The sequence below is a fragment of the Aegilops tauschii genome, chromosome 1, assembly GCF_002575655.3.
Source record: "Aegilops tauschii subsp. strangulata cultivar AL8/78 chromosome 1, Aet v6.0, whole genome shotgun sequence".
Lineage (NCBI taxonomy): Eukaryota > Viridiplantae > Streptophyta > Magnoliopsida > Poales > Poaceae > Aegilops > Aegilops tauschii.
In genome coordinates this window covers 472,717,968-472,745,629 of record NC_053035.3, presented here as the reverse complement: position 1 = coordinate 472,745,629, position 27,662 = coordinate 472,717,968, and the positions used below count along the sequence as shown (strand labels likewise).

At 45.3% G+C, this 27,662-nt stretch overlaps 3 protein-coding genes across 3 annotated transcripts; 2 read left to right on the top strand and 1 right to left on the bottom strand.

Moving 5' to 3' along the window:
- Positions 1-3,990: 3,990 nt before the first annotated feature.
- On the bottom strand, positions 3,991-6,637 carry LOC109787180 (probable histone chaperone ASF1A). The gene is made up of 3 exons (XM_020345734.3): positions 6,355-6,637; positions 4,731-4,846; positions 3,991-4,539 (listed from the first exon to the last, which is right to left on the bottom strand). Exons 1-3 carry the CDS (start codon positions 6,461-6,463, stop codon positions 4,162-4,164), a joined length of 603 nt encoding a protein of 200 aa, XP_020201323.1. The 5' UTR covers positions 6,464-6,637; the 3' UTR covers positions 3,991-4,161.
- A 2,739-nt stretch (positions 6,638-9,376) lies between these two features.
- LOC109787181 (uncharacterized) lies at positions 9,377-11,238 on the top strand. Its single transcript, XM_020345735.4, has 2 exons — positions 9,377-10,561; positions 10,678-11,238. Exons 1-2 carry the CDS (start codon positions 9,743-9,745, stop codon positions 10,702-10,704), a joined length of 846 nt encoding a protein of 281 aa, XP_020201324.1. The 5' UTR covers positions 9,377-9,742; the 3' UTR covers positions 10,705-11,238.
- A 5,703-nt stretch (positions 11,239-16,941) lies between these two features.
- Positions 16,942-18,890, top strand: LOC123496944 (BTB/POZ domain-containing protein At2g24240-like). Its single transcript, XM_045232384.2, has 2 exons — positions 16,942-17,541; positions 17,731-18,890. The coding sequence occupies exons 1-2, from the start codon at positions 17,059-17,061 to the stop codon at positions 18,400-18,402; spliced, it is 1,155 nt and encodes a 384-aa protein (XP_045088319.2). The 5' UTR covers positions 16,942-17,058; the 3' UTR covers positions 18,403-18,890.
- The last annotated feature ends 8,772 nt before the right edge of the window (positions 18,891-27,662 follow it).

Below are 27,662 nucleotides of genomic sequence, written 5' to 3'. Positions count from 1 at the left end.
GTCTAGGCTAACTACTCGCGTCATTGCCCACCTCAATGGCCGCAATGGCACTATCCATGACTGATCTAAATAGGCCTGCCGCCATCCACGCCCTACACTCTACGGCAATCCTGTTAATTACAAAAGAGCTCGAGGGAGCATCTCCATCAAAAACAACCCTGTTTCTATGCTTCCAAAGCTCCCATAAGACCAACACCAACATGGCCCTTGCATCCTTGCCTCCCACGGCCATGCCCGTGTTGCTCAAGCACCATGCTCCCAAGTTCGACGTAGAGGTCGGAGCCCAATCTGGTCTGCCCCAAGCAGCGCAGACGCGCACCCACACTTCCCTCACAAAGACGCATTGGAGTAGGATATGGTTTATGCTTTCTTCCTCTTGATCACAGGACGGGCATGCCTCCTGGTGGTCCAGCCCTCGTCTTACCAACCTGTCAGAAGTCCAGCAGCGGTCCTGCAGTGCCAGCCAAGCAAAGAAACGACATCTAAGTGGTGCTTTGGACTTTCAAGTGAATTCCGCCGTTGGCACTGTTTCCTTTGCCCAAAACTTCGCCTTATATGCTGATCTTGTGGAGTAGGATCCACCCTCCTCCCAAGTCCACCGAATCGTGTCCACCACATCTGGTTGAAGTTGCACCGTTGCAAGTCTATCCCAAAGCCGCAAGTATTCCTGGAGCATTTGCGTATTAACCTCCGGCCCGACGTCCAGCGCCCAAGCTGCATTTGCAATCCCTTGGCTGACCGTGCAAAATTTGAGTTGCATGAGCAAAACTGAGACATATATACTTGAGAACTCTGCTGTGTTGCAGGTAGTGGGTCAAAGGCTTCATCCACTGAAACAAATGGTGCAACTTGCGAGCAAGGTGAAGGTGTCCAAAATATGAGACAAGAACTTGGTTTAGAGGAGCTCCCAGAGGTATGTGTTGCTGGCAATGAACTATCCTAGTCACAAGGATTTTGTTTTTTATCACAACTGCTAGCACTAGCACAGGAACACGATGCATCTGGGCATACGACTTCGGCGATGAATCCGCAACTGCTGGTGTAATTCATTGCAGTCAGCTCAGCTACTAGCTACAAGCTAACGGTTGAACTTATCAACATCGGTTCTGCAGGACATCTTTCATCATATACATTCTCTCATGCCAATACAAGATGCTGCTCGTGCCGCGCGCCTGCGTGTCCCGTGGATTTCTGCACTCCTGGAGACACTATTCCAACCTCATACTCAGTGACCGTACGCTTGGTTTGCTTGGCAGAACATTTGAGGAAACGAAAACCCATCTCACTTATAAAGTTGACAAAATTCTTACAAACCATTATGACAATGGGGTGAAGGTGAAGACACTTAAACAGTCTTGGCCCTTGCAAAGATATCAAAGCCTCCTACCTCGACAGGTGGCTCCGGATCATTAAATCTGGGATCCAAGAATTTAACTTGGTGTTGTCTTTGGTCATGAATAAAAGCTACAGCTTCCCGTGTTCGGTTTTATCTAATGAGGCCGCTGCAAGTTCAATTCAGTCTCTTAGCCTCTTTGGTTGCGCTTTTCATCCCACGTCAATACTTGGGCGCTTGAGAAGATTGAAACGTTTAAGTCTGTGTCATGTCCACGTTACTGAGGATGGATTAGGGCACTTGTTCTCTAAATCTTCCGTCCTGGAGTGGCTAGAGATTGAAGCATGTAGTGGGATAATTTGCTTGAAAATACCTTGTACGCTGCAGCAGCTCAAGTTCCTCAGTGTTCAAAAATGCAAGATGGTGCAGCTGGTAGAGATAGATGCTCCACAGCTTTGCTCTTTTCACTATGGCGGGATACCGGACGGCTATCATTATGGCAGGACACCGGCCATCTATGTCCAAAATTCTTCGCATCTTAAGAATGTAGATATTTCACCTGTCAGCATGTCTGGTATTCTCTCTTATGCTCGCTTTAGCCTTCCGTCTATCGCGCAAAATGTTGAGAGCCTCACCCTGCACGGTCGTAGTGAGGTATGTGTTGGTTTTAATGTCTCAACGGGACCATTCAAGAATGTGTATGTATGTATGTAAGACTTAGACTTGTATGTTGCGATGAAACATGATTAATCTTGGGATTTATTTTTCAGAATGCCAACATTCCAATGCTGCCGTCCAAGCTCCCCCACCTCAAGAACTTGGAAATTTCACTCCTTAAACCCTTCTTTTCCCCAAACTATGATGTCTTCTCTCTGGTTTCTTTTCTTGATGCTTCTCCTGCCTTGGAATCTTTCATCCTACGTGTAAGTCACTATGTACATCCCTCAGAGCTATCTATGCTACTATTAATGTACAATTACACTTTGTTATCAGAAGAATATTATTTGATCCTGCATATGTATCTGCAGGTAGAGCAGGATGCCGTGATGCATGATCCTGTTGTTGGAGACGACACTGAATACCGGAGGCAGAATCTGGAGTGCCAGAATAACAGCCTCAGGAAGGTATTGATCACAGGCTTCTGTTCTGCCAAGAGCCTGGTTGAGCTCACAGTTCACATCCTGGAGAGAACACATTCACTCGAGCTCTTCACGCTGGACACAACCTATGGCTACGATAGGAGGACTTGTAACATTGGCAAATTCCCAACCGCAAGAATGATTGGCCAATGCTGGTCGTTGAGCAAGAGAGCTCTCGAGGAAGCTGATAGAGCCCTGGAGACAGCGGATAGATACATCAAGGGAAGAGTTCCCTCGTCCGTTCAGTTCGAGGTTCTGGGGCCCTGTAGTCGATGTCATATTAGGAAGTAGGCAAATATTATTCTTAGAACTTTCAGCCTAATTTTAACCCAAAATTTGGCTAATAAATTATGAGTAAAATTTCGAATACGAATCTAGTGACAGTTCTGTTTTTTGAGTAAAATTTTTGGTCAAATTTAGGCTAAAAATTTGAGGGGTGCTAACAGATCCAGATGGAGGGATCTCGGTAGCAATAAATAACTTTGGCCCTTTTAAACCTCCCTACTGGCCTACTGGCTGGTGTGTCTATTTATTTGGTGACTTCGAACGATAAGAGGTTGATTGGCCTTTGAATTGGACATGTTCAACTCTGTAAGTGGGACTATTTGCTATATTGAGTTATCTGTTCCTGAAGATATTAGAAGTAGCGTTAATACGGTATTAAGAAATTATTGGTGGCTGTTTGAACTGGAGATGCTAGTGCAGTGATGTTTTGTTGTAGAGTTTCGAATGGCGATGATGTTTCATCCCATCATTCCACGTTCAATGGTTGATGAGGGTTGGCAATCAGGGAATATAAAGCCTCAACCATTAGATGTACTACTGCTCTGGAAGTAGCCGTGAGCAGTTTAGATTTGATCATGATTTATTTTTATTTTTTGTATCAGCATGTGCATTTCATTTTTGATGTAGTAGCTTAGATGGTCTAGGACACTCTAGGCCGGTTGAAGCTTCAGCTGTGCACGCCCTGTCCTAGCTTCAATCTAGGGTCTGCCAAAGTTGACGTCATTAAAAAGATTTAAAAATTATTACCGGCCAATCCATCACCAAATAACAAGGGCACTTACAAAAATATGAGAAATAGTATCACCAAATATACCCTCCACAAACAGGACAAAAGGTTCAGCCTACTTTTTGAGCAATATTCACCAATTACTAAGTTTCAAAAGCATCCTGTAGTTACACTAACTATTTGACAATCATAATAGATTCTTGGCCCAGTCAGAATCTACACCAAAGAAAATAAAACACCAGTAAGCAATTCACAGTGCAGACCAAAATATTCAGTCTCAGTAGAAGTTCAAACTTTTGAAACAAAACAGGTTAAAGCACTGTTTATCTGAAATAAAGCGGAACCCAGCATTTGCCAGATTGTGAACCATCAGTGCAGTGGAAAACCTGGTGCAGCGCAGCACAGTGCAGATTCTGCACCAAAGAGAGAAAGCACGTCGGTAACCAATTCGACGGTTCAGGCTGAAGCATTCCAGTCTCAGTAGAAATCAAATATGTGCAACGAAATAGGCAGAAGTACTCTTTATCAAGAAATAGCTAGACACCCAACATTTGCCACAGAACAGATAGTGAAACCTAAACAACAGACCAGTACAATGCAGAACCACCACTCTCGATTCGTAACATTAAGACACCATAGAAGGCATGGAGAACAGACCGTTAGCACCCCAACTCTGATCATTGGTCGGCGGCAATGGGGACATTCTCTAGTGGCGCCATATGTGGCTCTACTGGAGCCGTCTGTGGTTCCGGTGAAGTCGGCTGCTGCTGCTGTTCTGCATCCTGTTGCGGCTGTTCTGAGCTCGTGGCAGGTTCAGGGTGGAAGTTGATTGGGAACTTGGTGACACGGGGCTTGTCAGCCAGAATGTTTCTCTGCACCCTGTCAAGTAATAGCTTTGCCGGGGGCTCTTCTCTCAGCTGCTCCTCATCGTAATCATTGTTCACATAATAACCAACCCTCATGAACTCCTGACCCACGTAGGAGCATGTCAACAGCAGCACAGTGACACCAATGATGTCTTCTTCGCGGATCTTTAAAGGGTCCGGTGGGTCAGCCTGGAATGGAAATGGAAAATTAATTTCTAGATGCATATTTAGTCCTTTAAACTATGAAGTTCTCTTTATAAGTAACAAAAGGGAAAATAGTGTGACGAATCAAGATTTGAATCTGTGCAAAGTATTCTAGGTTTACTGTCCATTATGAAGATATTGGACTTGACTGATCAATAAAGCACATCTGTTTTTACCTGGAAGACGAAACGGTAGGTCCCAACATTGACAGGTCCAACAAGCACGCTCTCAAGTTGTTGATCATAGGTTTCATCTTCAGCTGATCCAACATATGTGAGCTTCCATTCCAGATCTGACAGGTCAAACAACAAAAATCATCAATAGTTTAGCAAGTCTGTACCCTCAAGAATGAACAAAAATCATCTTTTGCAGAACCGAAACAGACATCACAGGAGAGAAGTCCCAGTGGACAAATCAGAATGCCATAGAAACATGACTGCATACATTAGGGCAGATGTGATTTGTACAGCTACACTACTGCAGGCTGCTTCACTATTTTCGAAAGAACAGGGATGCATATAATTAAGGGGGCTAGGCGGCTAGCACCAATGAACTGCCTTGTCTGCTGACAAATTTATTAATAAACTGCTAAGATAATAGATTGAGTCCCACCTGTATCAGGAATTAAGTGATGGATAGGATAGCCAAAAAAAGCCCAGATAACAGAGGGGCGTAATGAAACTAAATTCATTGTTGAGCTTTATCCGTAACTAAGGCAACGAGTGTTTGTTCCACGGTTGTGGGGCAGCAGTCGTGACACAATCTCTGAAGCCCCATGCTCCTCCTCTTTGCAATTCTTGGGTGGAGGCTGGGCAAGGCAAGTTCACTGTCGCTGCAATGGGTGTTTGCTGGCGTCTCCTCACCTACTCTGATCCTAGGCTTGCCGAAGACCTGCCTACATGGGTGGTGCATCCACACATACCTCGGAGGTCATGTCCCTGTGTTGCCCCAGCAGCAGTTTGGTTGTGAGCTTTCTTGGGCTCTGGTGCGGCTGCCAGTTGGCACTCAGGGTGCCTTAGGCCTCCATCCCTTTGTTCTCATGCTGTGCTAGATCTAGGTTAGCTAGGGATTCAGTGAGGATGGTAGTTTTGTTTTTGTTTCTGCCAATATTCGTTATTCCCCTTCACGCTATGATAGTGCTTTCTTAATGAAAATTACACACTCGAGCGGAAAAAAATGCAGGTGCAATTATTCTTTCACAGCCTCTAGAAAGACCATCTGACTGTGTAAATGAGAAGTTAACAGAAGAAAAAAAATCCAAGGTCAGTATAGTTTTAGCCAGAAAAGGCAGAGCAATAGCTTCTGTCCTAGAACAAGGAGACAGAAGCTTCAGACTTTGCTCCACAAAATCCTCTGCAATCGGTTCTCTTGGTCAGGGATCAACATCTATCTAGTACCTAACCCAGAGGAGTAAATTGGTCCACCCGGTTTATGAATCGGCCTCTGAACACAAGACGAAGCAGCGAGCAGAGCATTCCCGTCAGACAGCCAGTCTAGTCATTTACCCAGTCACAGCTGCAGAGATCGCCAAGATGTAGTGTACTAGAGGAAGATCTCGGCGAGAAACGCGTATTTCGTGATATTCAGAAACGTGCACGGCACACCAATCGCTGCCACCTCTGGAGGCGACAGAGTAGAACAGAGCAGAGCAGAACCGAAGCGAAGGCCGCCGGCAAGGTTCGGCGGACTCGGGAACGGCGCCTCCTAAAACGAAACCCTAGCGCGCCGCCGCCACGCACGAATCGAGCGAATCGGAAAGAGGGGGATGGGAGGGGGGAGCAGGGGGGGCGCGGGACGTACCGTCGTCGAGCGGGACGAGGCACTCGTAGGAGATCTCGAACTGGAAGGGGTTGAGGAAGGCGGTGGGGTTGTCCAGCACCGCCACGTTGGTGATGTTCACCGCGCTCATCGCCGCCGCCGCCGCCTTCTTCCGCCCACCCGGCCGCGTCTGATATCAATCGATCGAGGAGCGGGGGCCGCGGCGGGTCGGGATCTTGCGGGTCCGGGTGGAGGTGGAGGGGGAGCGGTGAATCAAGCCGAGGGAGGAGTGGGGCGGGGCCTTTTTGGAGGAGGGAGCGCGGCGGGGGCGGGAAAGGGGGATTGGGGTTGGCGGGAGACGATTTCGAGGGCGGCGGCACGGGGAAGCCGACTCCAGCCAGAGCCCTGCGCTGAAATCCTGGCTACTGAACCAACCGGGCCGAGACGGCGGGCTCCCCTGCCCACCTATGTGCGGCTCGGAAACCCCTATTTGCCGCTGGTTGCGGCAAATTGTCTTTTTTTTCTTCTTTTTTCACCTAAAAAAAGGCAAATTGTCTTTTTTCTTTTCCTCCAGCAATGCGGCGAATTGTCGAGTCTACGCACGCACAGGCAGAGAAGAGCGAGCGTTTGAGCGATCCGGGTTCTGGGAACCTTCGGAGGTTTCCAGCCGGGTTTTTTTTTTCTTTTTCTTTTAGTGTTTCTTTTTCGTTTTTCTTCTTCCCTGTTTCTTTTCTCTCTTTTTTTCTTTTTTACTTTTATTTCCTTTTCCTGTTCTTAGTTTTCTTTCATTTCTCAACAACTGCTCAGAAACTTAAGAAATTGTTCGATTTTTTGGAAAATGCTCTCTTTTCAAATTTTAATAAGAAATACCAAAAAAATAATTTCAAAAAATTGTCCACTTTTTCTCTAAGAAAATTCGGAAAATCAAAAACATTTAAAATTCCAAAAATGTCGCATCTTTTCAATATTGTTCACAAATACAAAAAAAACATGTTTCCAAAAATAAATTGCAAAATCAAAGTACATGGAATTGCGCAAAAATGTTTGCTTTTCTGAAAAACTTGTTCATGTTTTCAAAAAAATTGCGTTTTCAAAAAAGTGTTCATGATTTCGGGAAATGTTCTCATTTTCAATTTTTGGGTGTAAATATTTCATATGTATTTAAAAAGGTATAATATGGATGAAAAATAGATGTCAAAACATATTTTCAAAAAAATATTAATCGTGTATGTGAAAAATGTTAAACATGTATAAAAAATGTTTATGTTAAATCCAAAAACGTACAAATGTGTATGAAAAATATAGACATGTATTGAAGAAAAATTGAAATCTAAAATATATTTGAAAAAATATATATTAATCATGTTTTGGGACGGAGGGGGTATTAAAAAATGTTAAACATGTATAAACAAATGTTCATGATGTATGCAAAAAATGTAGAATGTGTATGAAGAAAAGTAGACATTAAAACATATATTAAAGAAGATGTTAACCATGTATAACTGAAAATGTTAAACGTGTAAAAAATCCATAACATTAATTGTTGTGCGGTGGAACCTATAATAATGTGTTGTTCTTACTTGAACAAAAACATATTTATGATTATACCCTCTAGGCAAGCATGCACAAATACAAAGGAGTAATTAAGATAACATCTGACCATAGCATTAAACTTTAGGGTTCCAATAGCCCCTTATGCAACAGTTCATAAACTTAGGGATTGGTAATTTCTGTCACTCCAACCACCCATCATAGATAAACTAATCGCATATAGCTCTTCTCTAGGCCCTTACGGTGAAGTGATATGCAGTCGATGTTCGCACATCACAACTAAAGAACACCACATCATAATATCAAAACATTGAACTTTGTTTAACTTCACATTATTATACTAGAGACTCTGCAGCCCAAAAGTATCCTGGCATACTCAGGTTTTTTAAAAGTAGTAGGGTCCAACTCTAAAGTTACACCAACCAAAGATCCAACATAGGCCACATTCTGCTCACACCATTAATCAGTTGGAACATTCCTGACATGTAGCCAAGCTTTGTTAAGGGACATGATGCACCCACATCATTCATTCAATGGGACCAACGAACCACTGATTTTCTAGATTCCAATTCCATGTGCTATCCTAAATATTAGGCACACTATACTATCCTAAGATTGGGAATCTCAACTAAACTAAGTGAAACTGATAGTCCTAGTAATGTACCTACATCCAGAAACAAAAAAAAACTTTAAACTCATGCTCAATAGCTCTAGAAGTAGCACTCCCTCACTAACAGTGATAACCACACTACTATATCGTCCCTTAACTTTTTTGAAGTACTATAGTCAGAGAAATATAAGAATACTGGGCCAAGAGACCTTATCCAAGAGCCGTATCCCGCAAACAACCCAATGCATTCTTAACGCATGATTGTGTGACAAATCTGAGTAATATGACCAAGGTTACTACATTGCTTACACCTAATCATAGGGTAATCAACAGGTAAGTGTCCATGAACACCATAGTTCATGCAATGGTTGAACTTATCTTGAGAAGGAGCTTGAAGGTTCCTCTGCGACACCAGTTGCTTTGTTGCGGTCCGAGAATATGACCGCCGACACGAGCATCATTAATTCTAGTGCACTACTCTCCTTGAACCTCATAGGCCATCTTGTCGCATTGCTCGTTGATGGGATCTGGACCAAAATTACCAGAGTTTTGCTAAGATCCTTCTGAAGCTTCGTGGTACCAGTCATAATTGTGCCCCTGGGCCCGATCTGATTTACCTCTTCCCATCTGACACCCCCCGTTGTCGCGTCGGCCACCCTAGAACCATACTTCACCTTGATCGTCCATTGATCTCGATGGCGTGGTGGAGTCTAGAGGTGGTGGAGTAGGAGACATATATTTTTGGCTACTTCTGCAACGGAACAAGGATCACTTGCAACCTTGCGCGGTCAAAACCCAAAGGATTCAGTGCTAGAAGGGACGTAAGCCAAAGCCCGTGTCGTTTCTAATTTGGTCCGTCTTCGTCCTCTTGAACAGGCCACTCGATATGCCCTAGGTGTGTCTCTTTTGGCGGATGTTTTTTTTTTGCGCCAAGATGAATGTAGATTTTTTTCGAGAATCGTGTAGATCCAAATTTTGTTACAAAAAACATGGCACCTTGCTTGGAACCAATGATTGATTGTATGGAGTAGCATTTTCAAATTTCGAAAACCACCTTTGCTTGGTCGCGGATGGATGAGCATGACCCCGGTCAAAAGCTGTCGAACGTTGGCCCACCCAGCAGGATCCTCCGCCCTCTTCAATAGACGCTCGACACGTGCCTAGCTCGTCGTCTAAAGCTCCAACCTTTCTCTTGTCTTCCTTCCCAACAAGACCCACCTCCGGCCGGCCTCAGAGTGAGCAAGAGAGAGAGAGAGAGAGAGCGCGGCCATGGCAGAGAAGGGGAGCAAGAAGGACATCGGATCCGTCCTCATGCAGGCCATGCTGGCCGCCAAGACGGTGCGGGCGCAGCGCGACCGCCTCCTGCAGCTCCAGCACCGCCTGCAGGACCTCCAGGCCGACGCCGACGCGGAGGCGAACGGCGACGCCAAGCTCGGGGGGCTCGCGTCCAACCTCTTCGAGGTCTACTACATCGGCCTGGAGGCCGGCGCCCGCATGCTCACGGCCTGCGTCGAGATCGCCGTCAAGAAGGGCGTTCGCTTCGCCCCGCCCAACCTGGCTTTCGCAGTCATGCCCGACGAGCAGCTCCACGACGCGCTGCTCGCGCAGCAGTTCCCGGCCCGCCCCAGGTCCCAGGCCCAGGCCCTCGACCGCGTCATGGCCGCCGTCTTGGCCATCAAGCTGCTGGAGGAGCACCTCCTCCCGCGCTGCGTCGAGTGCCTCGCCGGCGGCAAGGCCCCCGTCCCCGGCAAGACCCCCGGCTCCTCCTCGCCCGACAGCAGCCCCGACAGGGACGATGGCCCGGACCCGGTCGCCGCCGCCACCGAGGCCCTCGCCAAGGTCGACCTCTCCAACGACCCGGACGCCACCGCCAAGCCCGGCTCCAGCAAAGCCCGTCAGGCAGCCAGAGGCGGCGGCGGCGGCGGCGACGTGAACAAGTCGCTCGACTACCTGTACCGCGCGTGCAGGATCGCGAGCCTCGCCGTGAAGCACATCGACGTCGCCGTCACCGTCCTCTCCCGCTTCATGGAGCCCAAGAGGCTCGCCAGCCTCGCCGAGTTCTGCGACGACCACGCCTACATCTCCGAGGTCTGCCCAAACTTGCTCTTTTTTCTTCTTCTTCCTCTTAGTCCTTGATGAAAATGATGAATGAATCCATGGATGGATCTGACACACAGTTCGAATCATTTGTTCGCTTGCTGCAGGGGGGCTTCTATCTAGCATCCGATTGACTGCTTCACCTCATCGATCAAGCCATGCTCTCCTTATCGGTCTTTTAATTTACCATCCAGACCAGATCGACCTGTGGTTTCAGTTCAGTCTCTTCGTCAGATTTATCTGCTGCCATGCTCTTCTATTTGTGCTCAATTAATTCCTGGACGGCCGTGGCTATCTATCTCAGCTTCATCAAATCAATTTGGGGTAATCAATGTTGATCTGCATCTTATCTTATCTGTGGGACAAATGATCGAATCGGATGAGCTATATATCTTAATTAGATTCATGTATCGTACTAGTTCAGATGTCGTAGCTGCATCATGTTCGTGGTCGATGGAATCGAATCGCATCCGCATGACAAAATTAGGAATTTGGACGTGCTACTACTATGTGTTTTAGTAGTAATCAAATGTTCTGTGATGCCATTTTTCTGTTCGGATCCTAGCAAGCTTGCATCCCCGGTTTGTGAACCGTGTTTTCTTCTATGTGGCGTAGCAACATTTAGGCTGTGTTTGGTAATCCTCCTACATGCTGGTTTATCTGCGACTGATCGACCAGGCACAGTTTGTTTGTTGTCCCTGTTTATCCAGAATATTTGGTGACCTTCTGCCTTATGTCATTATGTGTGGTGTTCCCACTGCTTCTTTCGAATCATTCTATTGAAGATACAAGTATATAGAACCAGCGTACATGATCTGGACCTTTTGATTCCAGTTGGATTGCTGATCGAAAACGAGCTCCTATCAGTCTCTTATTGTTCATCGATATATGATGCAACCTTTTGATATGAGTGCAGTTGGCTCAGATTACTCTCCTGCATGCTACAAACCTGTGTTAACTTAATTTCTGGACGAAATGTTGTAGGTAGTGTAATGTTGATCTTGGACATGCTATATGTGAGACAACCGAATCAGATTCAAATTGCAGTTTTCGCGCATGTCCAAAATTGGGATTTTCTGGGATTTTGGACATGCTAGTTGTGTTTAATCATTTTCTGGGATGGCATTTGCCTTGACATAGGATAGTAATTTGGGTTGAGTAATGTTGTTATGCATTTTCTAGGATGGCATTTGCTTCGACATAGGATAGTAATCTGGATTGAGTAATGATGGAATTGAATTGCAATTTCAACGCATGCGAAATTGGCATTTTGGGCATGCTACTAGTATGTGTTTAATCGTTAACTGGTATGGCATTTGCTTCGATCACAGGATAATAATCTAGATTCATTATTGAATGTGTGTGTCCGCAGTTCGTTAATTTTGTTCTCAATGGTCACCGAGAAACTCACGGTGAACTGCATCCTCATATGCCGGTGGTTTGGGAGCATGCATTAGTCATAGTATGCTGCCACTTTTCCAACATGTAGTTTCGAAATCGTCTGCCCTGTCCTAGTTATTCTGTAGCTAGGAAAGGATATATATTAGTAGCATTGGCGTTACCCTTAAAGAAGAATAAACTAAAATAAAAAGTCAAAAGTCAAAATAATTAAGTTTTCAAAGAAAGAATGAATTAGTGGAATTGGTATTATTTTTAAAAAATGTTTTAAACAATAATAACACAATTTGCCCACAATTTGCAAGAAAATTGAGTTTTTTATAATATGCAAGGATAACATATAAAATGGAATTTCCAAAAAAGTAAGTTCTCCAAAAAACAATAAATTAGTGTCACTGGTATTATTCTTAAAGAATAAAATAGAAAAATTAAAGGAAAATCTAAATAAGTTTTCTAAGAAGAATCAATTAGTGGCATTTGTATTAGCCATAGAGAATAAATAAAAAACAAATAAAACAAGTAATGAAAATTTGCACATGGTTTACATAGAAATTATGTTTTCTTTTTAATATGCAAGAATAAGCATATATATTGGAGTTTTCTCAAAATAACAAGTTTCCTAAGAAGGAATGGATTAGTGGCATTGTATTAGCCTTAAAAAAGAATGAGAATGACATAAGAAACTAAAACAAAATCAAATTGATAATTTTTTCTAGGGAAGAATGAATTAGTGCCATTGATATCACTCTTCCCAAAATAATAAAATAAAAATATGAAAACACTTAATGAAGTTTTTTGCACGTAATTTACAGTACGCATTTTCAAATATGCAAGAATAAGCGTCTATTACTGAATTTTCTTTAAAAAATAGTTTTATAAGGAGAAATAAATTAGTGGCATTGATATTACCCTAATGAAGAAATAAAATGAAATAAAAATCAAAATAATGATTTTTATAAGGAAGAATGAATTAGTGACATTAGTATTTCTCTTCAAGATAAAGAAAATTAAATAAAAAATAAAAAAAATCAAAATAATGAAATTTCCTATGGAATAATGAATTTTTCTAAGGAATAACGAATTAGTGGCATTGGTATTACCCATTAAGAAGAAAATAAAATGAAATAAAAACTAAAACTAAATCAAAACAATGGATTTTTTGTAAGGAATAATTAATTAGTTGCATTGGTATTATTCTTTAAGATACACCGTCTCCAACACCGACATGAAGTTTTTCGGTGCGGTAGCACGAGTGGAGACAATGTGGCCATCGGGCTCGTCAACCATGGAGATCGTAGGTTTGCTTCTTTTTGCTCTACATGTTGGTCAATTCATTGATTCACTCAATTTTTCAACTTGATAATCAGTTAATCACCACGTTGTATAGCCCGAACAAGTTAAGGACCAGAACACACAGTCATGCCATCTGCTCTGCAGGACAGTGCCCCTAAGACAAACCTACGAAATAAAAAACCCAACTCAAAGAACCAGATCAAGGGAATCGACTCCCAACAACACAAAATACCATCAGAGCGAGAATGAGGGAGGGAAGACTTGCTCCCTGTTCGACAATAGCTCCATCACCACACCACAGACAACTAAGGATCAAAACCTTACTAAAAAACGCAGCTGCCACCATCGACACGAAACAATGATGTACATGTCCCTTTTCATTGCGGGAGTAGCGAATGGAGAAAAAGGGGAGTGGCGGGGGGTGGGGGTGATCACGTTGGGAGGTGGTAGATCAGCGGTGTCGTGGTACTACCTTCGTCCAGGTTACTGGTCATATTTCTACAGTGAATTTAACTAATAAATATAATTTATACATAGCAACAACAAAAATTCAGTAAATATTACTCCCTCCATCTCTAAATATAAGTCTTTTTAGAGATTTCAATGTGGACTACATACAGAGCAAAATGAGTCTATCTACACTCTAAAATATGTCTACATACATCTGTATGCAACTACTATCGAAATCTCTAAAAAGACCTGTATTTATAAACAGAGCGAGTACATTTAAATACGGATTCAACAATTATTTTTTATGATATGCCTTAACATTTTGATTTTGCTAGTTAAATATGCAGTCAAACTTTGATTCTAAGATCCCCAAGAGAGAGAGGTTTCACGGTACTATTGATGGCATTTCCCAAATGATATTCATCTGCCACCTTTCGAAATTTCTAAAATTGCACGTCTGGTTAGTGGTAGCGAAGGGAGCACACCACGCCGGTCAAAAGGAGTCAACGTGCAGGGTGAGAGGCGGTTCTTGTGAACAACATTGCCCTGTCGCTCTCCAATAGCCGCTCGACAGGTGCCCCCCCCCCGGCCCTCTTTTCACCTGTCTGCATCCTCTATTGCTCGTTCACCTCCTCCGAACAACCCAATAGATGCTTTCAGAAGTTTGAGGGATTGTAAGGCTTGAAGGGGATTTTCCCGATGCCAGTTTCGGGGTCTTGGACTGATCGGACATGCAGGGCAACGGGGATTTTCAAGGCAATGTATACATGCTGCACAACACTGGGCAAAATTAAGTTGAGCAAAAATTAAGTTGGGAGAGGGAAAGGGACAGAGACATGTGTGTGTTTGTGTGTGTGTGTGTGAGAGAGACAGAGAGAGGCACCTAGTGAGTGAGAGAGAGAGAGAGAGAGAGAGAGAGAGAGAGAGAGATGGAGTGTGGTAGACAGAGTGGGGGAGCGAGAGAGAAATATATAGGGTGTGAAAGAGAGGATATAAGGAGGGAGATTGCATATTAAAATGAGAGAGAGAGAGAGAGAGAGATGGAGTGTGGTAGACAGAGTGGGGGAGCGAGAGAGAAATATATAGGGTGTGAAAGAGAGGATATAAGGAGGGAGATTGCATATTAAAATGAGAGAGAGAGAGAAATATATATATATATATATATATATATATATAGAGAGAGAGAGAGAGAGAGAGAGAGAGAGAGAGATGGAGTGTGGTAGACAGAGTGGGGGAGCAAGAGAGAAATATATAGGGTGTGAAAGAGAGGATATAAGGAGGGAGACTGCATATTAAAATGAGAGAGAGAGAGAGAGAGAGAGAGAGAGAGAGAGAGAGAGAGAGAGAGAGAGAGAGAGAGAGAGAGAGAGAGCTTTGGTGTGAAATATAGCAGAAGTGCATAGTTACTTGTTTGAAATTCAAAGTGTGTGTTGATGGAGGTGGAAGGAGGGATTGGGAGCCGGATCTGTTACTAATTGAGGCGGCGAACATGGACCGGGGTTGTGGAGATAGTTGGTGGATAAAGATGAAGATGTTGAGTGATTTATTGATAAAAATGTAGATTGCATATGTGCACGAGAAATCTATAGGTATACGTTAACTTAACTAAATCTTCGTATTGATTATATATATATTGCTTGTGCGGGATGGTTATGAGTTGAGAAATAAATTTTTATTATACTTGTTGAAGTACCATTCAAATGAAGCTAAAAACAACATTCCTGACCTTGTACAGGAATATCTGAAGTGCATCAAGTTGATCTTAGTTTATATTATATGTGGATCATTGCTCTTTATGTATACATCGTGAAGTTACATTTGAGGTGAAGTGGATTTCAACTATTTTCCAGTTGTTGCAGGCTATCTTTTCTAGACATATGAAATATGATATACATTATATGCGCAATCAGATAAAAATCTATATGTGTGAAATTTAATATGCATTGTATTCATAGGTGTGAAAAAAATTAATATAAATCCCATGACAACGCACGGACGTTCTACTAGTTTAGGTAAAGAGGAAGTGTGCCTGGAAAATCTGAGAATGGTAACTGTTATGTGATTTTGGAGGAACGAGTTGAGTGATAAAAGGAGTTCGACCTGCCTGTTAGTTAGATATGTCAATCTATGTTTAGAGGAACAAATTTTTTTCCATTGGAGAATAAACATTGTGAGCCTAGAAATAGGGCTCGGAAAAGAGATAACATGTAATTATATTTCTTTCAAGAAAATAAATGGTTTTGGAGTGGTTTCAAGAAAATAAATACTAGATACATCTCCTTTTATCCATTTTGATGACAAGTATTTCCGGACGGAGGGAGTACTAGCATGTTTGTATATCCATCGCTTGGGCCAATAAAAAGACACGGCACCTTCCCTGCTGAGGCCACCAATTCCAGTGGCGGCCCAAAAGATATCGCTGAAGGGCCCGAGTGGACTGAAGCACCCCACACCCGCTGCCGCCCCAGACTCCTCCACCGCCGTCTCCCTCCCCTTCGCCGTCCAGCCACTCCAGCGCGCCGCCTCCATCCCCATTCGACCAGCTCCTCCCGCCTCCCCCGTCGACGTCCAGCCGCCCCCTCGCCGTACAGCTACGCCAGACCCCGTCGACGTCCAGCCAGTCCAGCGTCGCCTCGCTCCCCATCGACCGGCGACTCCCTCGTCTTCCAGATCCGCCGCACTCCAGCGCCTCCCAACCTGCATTTGTTCAAGGAAGACCCAGAAAAAGGTAGCAACAGCTTGTACACTTCTTTCAGTATATGTGTGGAAACCCTAGCAGAGAGTTCACTACTAACAGCAATGGTCATTGTTTAGTGCGGAGTATTTGACACTTCTCTTGAGGTTAATTTTTTTTGTCCTTTTGAAAAGATTGGAGTACACCTACCCTGGAGACTGTGATTACTACTATATGATTCAGTTCAAAATCCATATAGTTTTATGATCCCAGTGCAAAGGAATTGACACATTTTAGTTGCCATCTCTCTATGTACTAGTGTGCTGTGAAACTTTATTGGAGTTTGTTTGTGCTAGGATGCACTATATTTGGTTTGTGTCCGTTGATGTCACTAATAGAGCTGCGATGCATATGCAAGTTTCTTGAAAATTGTTGTCATTGATAGAGCGGTGATGCATATATAATTATATATATGAATGTAGTTATTACTGTACCCTGGTTAGAAAGATGTAGCTAATGCATGAATCTCTCATTGTTTTCTTTTTATTGAAGGTCTTAGGAAAGCAGGAAGGTGTAGCTCAACGAAGGCCAAGTTTGAGAAGTGACGGTGCCGCAACGCAACCCTCTCCAGCGACAGGTCCACTGCGCGGAAGCCTTGTTGCGCACAGCCGCAATGTCCACGCCACAACCAGCTGCCGGGCGCATCCGGCTGAACGTCGGCGGGCAGGTATTCGAGACGACGGCTGACACGCTGACGCTCACAGGCGCGGGCGAGGGAACCATGCTCGGTGCCATGTTGGAACCTTGCTGGAACACCGGCGCCACCCGGGGCGTGCCTGAGTACTTCATCGACCGTGACCCGGCCTGCTTCGCCTCGCTCCTCAACATGCTCCGCACGGGCGAGCTGCATGTCCCGGCTGGCGTCCCGGAGCGGATGCTCTTCCAGGAGGCATCCTGCTACGGCCTCCTCGACCGCGTCCGCGCCGCTCGCATCGGTGAGCTCGACCTCGACAGGGCCCGGCTGGCTGCCTCCGTGCCGCCGGGGCGGGCACCGGTGGACCGCCCGGCCGTCCGCGCGGCGCCGGACGGAGGGTGCTGCGTCACGCACGGCCCCATCGCGCGGGTCTACAACTGGATGCTCGAGGAGCGCCGGCCGGTCTGCCTGACGCCTGTCGATCCGGTCCTCGATGCGGCCTACCTCAGTGACTAAACATTCCTCGTCGCGGGCCGCGGCATGGCGGCTTTCTCCGTGCTCACCGGCGATTTGAGTCACCATTTCCGCCTAGAGCACGACGGCAAGAAGACGGCTCCGCTTTTTAACGCGGGAGCACTGGCCTTTGACCAGCAAACAAACGTCTTTGCTAGCTGCAACAGCTGGGGCATAACTCAAGGAATTGGCGACGGCATCGGTGTTTGGGACTGCATCAACGGCGAACAGACAAGCTCTTTCTTTGACCGGAAGTACGTCGACGCTCTGACCGACGCCAGCAAGCTTCAGTGGCTGGCAAGCACCAACGCGCTCATGGCAGTCAAGGCGTGCTCACCGAAAGATGCTTGCTCGTCGTCTTCCATCACTCTGGTAGATTTCCGGAATATGAGTGTTGTGTGGTCATGGTCCGGTGGCCCCCAGAGAATTAACGAAAGGCGTGTTGCCGATGCCGTCGTGATGGAGGACGAGAGGTCGGTCGGCTTGATCAGCCAGGACCATGATCTCGGGTTCCTCGACATCCGTCGTCAGGGCTCTGTCCAGGAGCCGTGGACACATCAGAGCAAGATGACGACTCCGATATGCTATCCGAAGCTTGCCGTGCGCGGCGGACTGCTCTTAGCGTCCAAAGATGACACCATCTCGGTGTATGGCGGCCCAAATCATGACCACCTGAGGCTGGCGCTGCGTGGGAGCCAAGGCGGTGGCGCCATTGCCGATTTCTCGGTTGGGGGCGACCGTCTCTTCGCGGTGCATCATGAGGACAACGTGCTGGATGTGTGGGAGACACTGCCACCTCCCATCGCCTAATATTTAGGCTATGGTCATTGATCTACATTCGTACCAGTCTACCGGGGCTTGGATAGTGAGCCGGCTTCAGATCGTAATATATATTTGTGCTTTGGAGATGTACTGTGCTTTGGTGATGAATTGCTGGGTGGTTAGTTGTACGTCTGAGAAGAAGATGAGCTGAGGTAAGATGAAGGGTTTAATTTGAGTCGCACCTGCTTAATTAGATGAACTGAGGTAAGTCGAAGGTAGACTTCACTTGCCAGCGCTCCCTATAACTTGTGGGTCCTAGTCAACACATTGAGAATGAAATTAGAAGAAAAAATAATGACACGCAGGATGCTTCTAATTTTATTCTCCGTTACTGAAAACTAGGACCTTTTTTCTCAGTTTTCATGTTATAACAAAATCAAACTTGGCAGCGTCATAACGTAAATGACCCCGTATTTGCTGCATTCAAGACTACTTGAGGAATGCAAGATCCTGTCGATATCTCCCCTTCAAGAACTCTTTCACCTGATCTTTTAATGAGCAAGCAGGTCTTTATCAAAAAATAATACTCCCTCCGTCTTAAAATAAGTGCCTCAGCCTTAGTACTAAGGTTGAGACACTTATTTTGGGACGGAGGGAGTAATAGCATATCTTAAGGAATTGATATCCAAGAAGGTGAAGTCTCATCTGCCTTCCGAATCATTGAAACATTGACATCTTCCATCTCCAATGTCAAACACCCACTGAGCAAATGCATAACGCTCAGCACGGGGCTGCGGCGTCAATTCAGGAGACATAACACGCATGTTAGTATTAAAATTGCATACTAACACGATCAATGAAGCAAAAGTCTTAGGTGTGTAGCTGAGAAGATTTGTGCCTATGTGGAGATGGTGGTGCAGTATTGTTTCAGGACTGGGAATGCTTCTAGGTGTGATTCCTCTTCTTCAGGTTTAAGATGGACTCCACCGCCAGCAGGAACAGTCGTCATTAATGTTGACGCTGCATTGTTCCAAGCTTCACGTCGGATGGGGGTTGGCGTAACCCCCATCCGAGACCACAACGGCAACTGCTTGTTTGCTTGCAACGAGCGACTTCCTGGGATTCGTTACGCCTGAAATTGCTGAAGCTTTGGCGACCCGTCGTGCTGTGACCCTTGCTCAGGAAGAGGGCTTCATAAAGGTAATTGTGGCTTCTGATTGCCTCTCTGTTGTTCAACGAACCCAGTCGACATCCTGGTCAGCGACATTAAGAAAATTGCGACTGGTTTCCTTGAGTGTTGTTTTATTCATGTTAATCGTTTGTCAAATGTCTAGGCACATACTCTAGCTCGCTATTCTGAGCACTCTGTTAGCTCTGTCTACCACAATGTAACCCCGGATTGCATCCGGGAGACTACCTACTGATGTTGTTTAGTCAATGAAGTGCCGTATTTGACTCAAAAAGAAAAAAATGAAGCAAAAGTCTTGCGTGTACCACCATGCCCAGAAACAAAATACACACCTCCCACTGAAGCATCAATGGCCTGTATAATTTCATTGCAAACAACCCCTTTGTCATGATTTAGCTTCCCCGGGAACAATTCTGCTTGGATTTTCAACTCGGCCTTGTTATATTGCAATTCATCGGCTAGCAATTATAAGAGTCCTGGTTGGCTAGTACAGTACTGTCCATGATGACAAGTTAAAAGACGCAGGTGATGCTCCATTTTTTGAAAACAACAAGTATATGATCAAGTTGGGCTGAATAGAGTAGCAGGAACTTGTGACCAGCTACACAATATTATCATGCAGCGCTCCAATGTCTGGAGTACCAGGAAATCTGTTAATCAAACAGAGGTGACTTAGAGCCTGTTCGGAATCTCTCCATTCCACCAAATCTAAATCTGCTCCAGTATTTCTGGCCGTGGAGCTCGGTTTTAGCCACTCCATGAAGATGAGCTGCAGGCTGTTGCGCTCCGCTCTTTTGACTCCATGGAGTTGGTGCATTCGGCGCCCGGGAGCAGATCTGAATAGGCTCTTAATGTACTGTTTTATCCACCATTGCACCACATCACGACTCACAAATGACGCAATCCATCTACAAGACGATGCTGCCAGGTAATAATGGGTTCACCGTCAAAAGAAAAACTGTTGCACTGTCGATCAGTCATCCCAAAACAGTTGCACAGAATTCAGGACAAAGAGTAAGCAGGGGCAACGCTGAACAGGCTCTTGGTAACCAGCGAGCGATTAACACGACACTAATCAAACAGATAAGCTTTACAAATAGGATCAAAGTCACTCCACATCTCCATCTAACCAGCAGCCCCTACCACATCATGGACGCCTTGGTACTACTGCTCTGCTCCCTCATCTCCTCACAAGCCCTCACCACCCCTGCACCCTCGGCAGGTCCAGCCCCAGCCCCAGCCCAAGCGCTTCCGTCTCCTCGCCCCACCACGACCCGCCTCCGCATCGTCGTCGACGACCAACAAGGGGTTTGGGACTTGGGTGGCCGATGCGAGGACAGGTTCCTGCACGCCTCCAGGGCCAGCTTCTCCTAGTTCAGGCACCAGCATATCATCACCCGCTCCCTGGACGTCAGAATCGGGTGTGCCTGCACGCACAAGGATACATCATTAAATGGAGCTATTGCTAACTTTCGGTTGTCTGAACAGTTTCGCTTGATGTTGCGCACTACTAAGATTGAGCATACTCTCATTTATGGTGTGCAACTATTATCTCTACTCTGTAGCTAGGTTATATATGAAGTTACCTTCAGATGAGTATGATTGGATGTTGATTGAAAAGTTTGGTAATGTGACTGAGATTTTAGAAAGTTGCAGGCAACTTATGAAGAGAGAAACCAAAATCAAATGCAGCTATCAAGTACTCACAAAATTCAACCAAGTTCTGTAAAAAAATCTTGTTAATGTTAGTACAGTCAAGTTCAATCATGCTGCAACCAGGGCAATATTGCAGTGATCTTAAATTTGTGTGTTTCTATGTTTCAAAGGAAGGGTGTGGGTCCAGAACTCAGAAGGAAATTAAAGAGGGAGCATATACATAAAGGCCAGGAAGATCATTAAAGGAGAAAAAAAAACCATTTCCACACAGAAAGCAGCAACAGCAATCCGGCAGAAGAGTCGTAAGGTTCCATCGCAACACTACACTAAACAAGATGATATATTGGTTGTATAATGATCAGAGTTTAATACCAGAAAGGATTGATTTCACAGACTAGTGACAGTGTGAATCACAAAAGTGCACGGCCAACAAGTACCGCTGTAAATCATTATGCGTGAATTTGTTTTGCGTGTGGAGCCTTAACTTAGAGAATCACCAACCTGACCCCCATCTGCTTGGGCTGGGCTGTCCAGCAACCCCCAACGCCAGCCCATATGTGTGGCTGATTTGGAGTTGCCCAGATGCGTTCGCGACTGACAGTCCAGACCCACGGAAGACCCAGCAGTCTGCCCCGAAGCTCACTGGTTTGCCTGCCCACATTCATGGCGCAACTGTGCTGCCCAAGGAGCCTAGCCCCGGCTATTAAAGCCACACAACGAGGGCCAAACCCTAGCCGCCCACATTAATTACCATCCTTTTCCCCTCCCATCCGTGTCGCCAATGCGCCATCCCATGCGAGCCCATCATCCACCATGATCCTCGAGGTCGCCACTACAAGATGCTCACTCTGCAGTGCCTGGAGCGCCGCGCAGAGCTCACTGCCAAGGAGGCAACAACTACGCGTGACGCACGGCCTGCATTGCGGTCGGACAACCTCCGACCTCTGCAGAGCCAAGCTCGGAGGGGGGCATGGAGGTTGGCCCCGCCATCGGGTTCGAGGTGACCGACGGCGTGGCTAGGGGCGAGGGCATCGCCTCCTCATGGTGGAGGAAGCAGAGGAGCAATCCCGAGGCGCCGCTCGAGGCCGAGTGTGTAGATGCAACCACCTCGCCTTCACCGAGCTCGAGGCCGGCCTCGACCTCTTCACTGAGAACCATGCCATCCTCGCGTCCCTGGAGGACGAGTGGTTGGTGGCGGCGACTGCCGCATGAGACACCTCTGTGATGTCAAGTGGGAGCAGCTCTTCGTGGAGGATGTCGACGACGAGGAGAAGCCCTCGAGTCGCCCCGCCGCCAACGACCATGAGGCCGACAGCTCCGATAAGGGGGTAATCGAGCTCTCCTCCCACGACGAGTAGGGTAGTTTGTAGTTGTTCAATTGCAATTTTCCTTTCTTATGTAGTTTGTAGTTCTTTTTTGTCCCCACTGTGTATGAACTATGTATGATCAAATCTAGGTTCCATGCTTTTGTATGGAATTGAGGTTAATGGGGGCCGGCCGGCTCCGACACATTCGTATGTATCTGCAGACATATTGAGGTGTGTGTGTGTGTGTGGGGGGGGGGTGTCAAAATAGGCCATTATGGTTGAAGATGCTCTAACTACGGATGAAATAAGAGAGATATAAACAGGTGTGAACCGAAAACAATTTGGGATTTCTAAGGAAATAAAAAAATGTGCAGGAAAGGATGCCAAAATTTAGAACAATGCTTCTCTAAGACAAGTGCATTAATTCTGACAAAAAATTTCAGTAGGTTGCATAGATTAACTTGATGACTTTGATAAGAGCTTCGTTTATGAATGATAGGACATGTTGAAAGGATATTGCTAAGTGACAAGGTTTTCAGATGTAATGGACCAAAAGAGAACATTGCATGTTGCACAAAGGATTAAAGGAATGCCAAAGGTATCGCTTCATCTATCTCGATACATAACACAGAAGTACTACCAATCTCAGTTCGGTTGCTTTGCAAAATTCCTACTGAAATATGCATTATAAGGCGCAAAAAAGTTATAGTTTATTTAAAATTTCAAAATATAGTTTGATTTGTCTAGCAAAATATTTTGTAATTATATATTTTATTTAAAAATTACTATCAAGAATAATCAAAATTTCATACCAGAGACCAAATAAGACTTTTGAACCTCGGATATATTTTCATATGAAATCAATCTACTGAGATAAATTTATGGGTGAAGTGGTCACCAAATAAGAATTATAGTGGACATTTCTTTTAGCTGAGAATTAGTAGAAATGATAAGTCTTGGTCGACTGAAATAAATGTTTCTAAGGTGATTTTGCAACGTCCTAATTTAGAATTGTACCTGCTCCTTGTTCATTAGCTTGGGCATAAAAAAACAAAATAGTTGTTGTAATTTAGTGTTTTTCGCAGTTTCATGACACCACTAAAATGCTACTCCTAGTTTGCAAAGCCATTTATTCAATTTGTCTAATTACCTTAAAATGGCAAACAGAATAGAGAAACAGATAAATAACAATTAGATTGATCGGCTTTTGCACAAGCACAGAAAAGTACACTCGCTAAAGCGTGTAAACAATAACTATGATTACAATAATGGGCTGGCAAGCATGAGACAAATTGTGTGATAGTGATAGTGATAGTCATGAAGGGAAAGAAGTAACTGGCATATGTGTGACTAGATGCTGCATCGACGTTAGTTATGCAACAGAAAGTTACCACTTGACACTGTTGGTGATGATAAGAACGATGGTGGGAAGTTGCAATATATATGTGACTGTTTGGGTGATGATGCATCACACACCCTCTCAAGCTGGAATGTGTTGACGTCCCGTGTGAAGTAACTTGGCTTGACCAACAAGCCACGATACAGGTGCAAGTGCCTCCCCACTGCACCCATGAGCAAGGACCCATAATCCAGCGAGATTGTCTTCTCCTCCATCTGCCACTGGGTGGAACTCCCACCGTTGTTTCGCCAAACGGAATAAGTAAAGCGAGGTGTGTTAGGTTTAGGCACAAACATCACAGTCATGCCTTGGCCGGCCTCCGCGATGGCCACATCATCACTCACACCTCTGACACAGGGTGGGTGGTCAGCCATGGAGAACTCCATCCTCCGGATGTCAAGCACGAACTATTTTTCAGTCGAACCTGAAATCCAGTAGAAGCGACCATTGGCGTAATGGCGCGACACGAATGAAACCATCCATGTCGACGGCACGAAGCCAGGTAACGACTCGCTCCAAGTCAGGGGTGGAATGGCTCGCCATTGCCCTATGCAGGAAGAGAAGACAGCGGCCATCGGCTTAGTTTGGAGCAGCGTCATCCAGATCACTCTGACGTCTCCTCCGTAGCAGCTGCCTCCTGGTCATCGCCGGGAGGGCCGAGGAAGGTCTCTCTGTAGGATCCGCTGAAGCGCGGCCCTTCAATCATGAGTGTGTCAATCCACAAAGCGACTAGGTCATGGGGGAGCTCGGGAACTAGGAGATACTGCCGGTGCAAGAGGTCGCACACCACCATCTCATTGAGACCCTTACCGGCGCGGAGGGGTCTGCTGAGGAGGACGCGGCCGTCGCGGACATCCAGCACGGACCAGTCCCGGGAGGAGCCGGGGAGGAAGTCGAAGGAGAAGTCGGCGGCGCTGGCTACAGCGCTGGCCGCCGGCGCAGAGGGATGAGGCGGGACGGCGGGGTGGAAGCAGTGCCGATTTGGGTCGAGGAAGCCGAGGAGGGGCGGGGGGTGGAGCTTGCGGAAGCGCCTGAGGAAGGATCGGTCGGCGACGAGGCGGCGGAAGGAGACGCAGGCGGCTGAGGCTCGGATGAGATTCTCTGGGGTGGGAAGGCGGAGGAATATGTCCACCAGGAGCTTGTCGGGGATCGCCGGCAAGGCCATTTTCCGGCCGCCCTCCGGGGTCGGTACTGGCGGCGACGGCTGCGGCGGCGGGTGTGTGTTGGTGCGTGGGGAATTAGCAGGAGACTGCGTGTGGACTGTGGAGTACTGCGTAACTGAGCCAACGACATAAATGGACTGCGGAATACAAAGTCGGCCCGTGTAAAAAGGCTAAGCTTTGCGTGTGGGCTGAAAGTGTTGACTATTGCAGTTCTATACATTTAAAAAAAAATGCCGATTCTAAAAAAAAAAATATTGCCACCCCTAAAAAAAATCTAAAAAAAATATTGTCATTCTATCTATATACCTATACCAATATAAAAAGACCCAGAGGGGTAGATTCAATTAATCTCGGCCATCAAATCATGTCAATCCAACGACCTAGATTGCTTCAATGTCGAGCGCTCAATACGTTTAGCGTGCAGTTAATTTCATGCGAAATATAGTGCTAATTACATAATAGCATGCAAATAATATCCTACTTAATATCTGCATGCACTTAATATACTTCCAAATTAACGTGCATTGCACGTACACATTGACTAGTGTCAAAAACAAAAGTGTTGCCATTCTAGTTTATTTTTCTGAAAAAGATATCCTAAAAAAAAAAGGTTCAGACTCTGATAGGTCTAGATTCTCGAAAAAAAAAACTACTAGGTTTATTGCTTCACGAAGCCTTGTAAACAAAGTTTCAATCGAACTGCTGGAGAAAAATGGGAGCAAATGCATGGCATTGTATGACTAGATGCTGCATCGACGTTAGTTACCCACTGTGGACAAGTAAAAAAATCATGAACATCAACTAAGGCCCAGTTTGCAATTGTGCCAAAACTATAATGTGACTAGTGGCATGGGAGGCTGATGGAAAACTTCACGTCCCTGAGGCTTGACAACTCTTCTCAAATACCTCGCTCGTCGCAAGTCGCAACTCAAGCAACCATCACAACACTGTATAAACCAAATGAAAGATGGGCGAAACAAAAAGGATCAAAAGAAAGGGAGAGAAACGAGGTAGCCCACTTGGCATCTCACCTAAAAAAATGCCGCTCCGTTAGCTAGCTGGTACTACATGGTAAGCACGTTCTAGGGAAGAGTTGTGCCGCCATAGTATTGTTCCCTTCGTTGTAGTCGTCTTGGACACCTTACTTTGGCCACTCATCTCCTTGCGCACCCTCTGCAGCTCTGCCGCCCGGCCCTACATTCTTCGCAGGGCCAGCAAACCGAAGAGGAACCATACATCTACCACTCCAACATTACCATACCACGGACGAACATGTCTACCCAGGGATCTGAAAAACTGGAATGATGAGATTGAGGATTTACGGGAGGAGGATCTTCAATAACGGTCAGAAGTAAGGATCATCAATAAGTGTGCCATCATTATGGCATACACTCTAGTAGTTGGTTTGAAAGTCATCCGGGACTAGCGCTTTTGTGGGCCACGGCTCATCCTCCTCTATGGCTTCATCTCCAATCTGACGAAAATATATTTTCACGCTCTAACCGCCGGCTCAATCATGCAGGCTATCGTGTTAGTGATTCATGTTTAGTTCTCTCGTACATGCAATTCCCTTTTTTCGATTGAACTCAAGAGAGAACCAAGCGGTGCGGGGTGGCCGTGAAATTGTCTTCAAGCTCGCCTACTTGCGGCGTTCGGAGCATAGTCTCGGCAGGCCAAGAAGTGAAGAAGGTGCATAAGTTCTTATATATAAGAAAACCACCAATGTATGCACAAACTATTGATAAAAGTTCTAATAAGATCTACTAATTTGACTAAACTATAAGGTTCAATTTCATTGGTTACATCTATAAATTATGAAAAGTAAGTTTTCCCTTTATAGAAAAGGGTTTCTTTTGTTGTCTCCAGAGTTTATGGAACACCATATTCTAGGAGCACAAGTTATGTTATTGAAAATTCGTTCTTCTAGCAGTCCCGGTTTGAGCATTCAATTCCCCTTTTCAAACCCCACTTCTTTTCATATAACAATCCTTGATCGATGAGAGAACAATACCCATTTCAAAACATTTCTAACGGATTCCTTGGTTTGAACCGACGAAGTAATGCCATTGTAGCTTTTGCGATAAATCCCAGCTATTCAAATGAAATTGTTATTGGTTTTTGTTTGAAAAAGGAGGTCTCCTGATGAAATGATACATAAAATCATTTCACGATACAATTTAAGGACCATCAATTTTCCAAAAGAACTAGGAGAGGTGAAGATAGAGTCGACATTGGTAGGCTAATGAACACCGCATAAGAACCATAGAACAAGAGCTTGCCTTCCAAGTACAATCACCTACTCAAATCCTCCATCGATTTCCTTCCAATCCTCAATATGCGGCTTGTGGTAATGGATCGGGATGTTGAGGTATCGAAAAAGAAGAGTGTTATACTTAACCAACAAATCCAAGAAAGCTGGCCACCCTCTGGAGCCCGGGTGAACAAAAGTGTGAACATCTAAAACCTCGTTGCACCCTTGATGACTGGACATGTCGTTTGCACAAACTTGCATTGGAAGGAAAAGATATTTGATTGTCTCATCCTTATGGCAGAAACAACACTTTTTACTAGGGCAATTGCATGTGTCCGGTTGT

What these genes read in the sequence shown, in the direction of transcription:
- LOC109787180 (XM_020345734.3), bottom strand. Translation starts at nt 6,463, where the DNA reads ATGAGCGCGGTGAACATCACCAACGTGGCGGTGCTGGACAACCCCACC. An exon ending in CCTCGTCCCGCTCGACGACG is followed by an intron (nt 4,847 to 6,354) that starts GTACGTCCCGCG and finishes TTGACCTGTCAG; the next exon opens with ATCTGGAATGGAAGCTCACA. An exon ending in CCTACCGTTTCGTCTTCCAG is followed by an intron (nt 4,540 to 4,730) that starts GTAAAAACAGAT and finishes TTTCCATTCCAG; the next exon opens with GCTGACCCACCGGACCCTTT.
- LOC109787181 (XM_020345735.4), top strand. Translation starts at nt 9,743, where the DNA reads ATGGCAGAGAAGGGGAGCAAGAAGGACATCGGATCCGTCCTCATGCAG. An exon ending in ACCACGCCTACATCTCCGAG is followed by an intron (nt 10,562 to 10,677) that starts GTCTGCCCAAAC and finishes CGCTTGCTGCAG; the next exon opens with GGGGGCTTCTATCTAGCATC.
- LOC123496944 (XM_045232384.2), top strand. Translation starts at nt 17,059, where the DNA reads ATGTCCACGCCACAACCAGCTGCCGGGCGCATCCGGCTGAACGTCGGC. An exon ending in TGCTCGAGGAGCGCCGGCCG is followed by an intron (nt 17,542 to 17,730) that starts GTCTGCCTGACG and finishes GCCTTTGACCAG; the next exon opens with CAAACAAACGTCTTTGCTAG.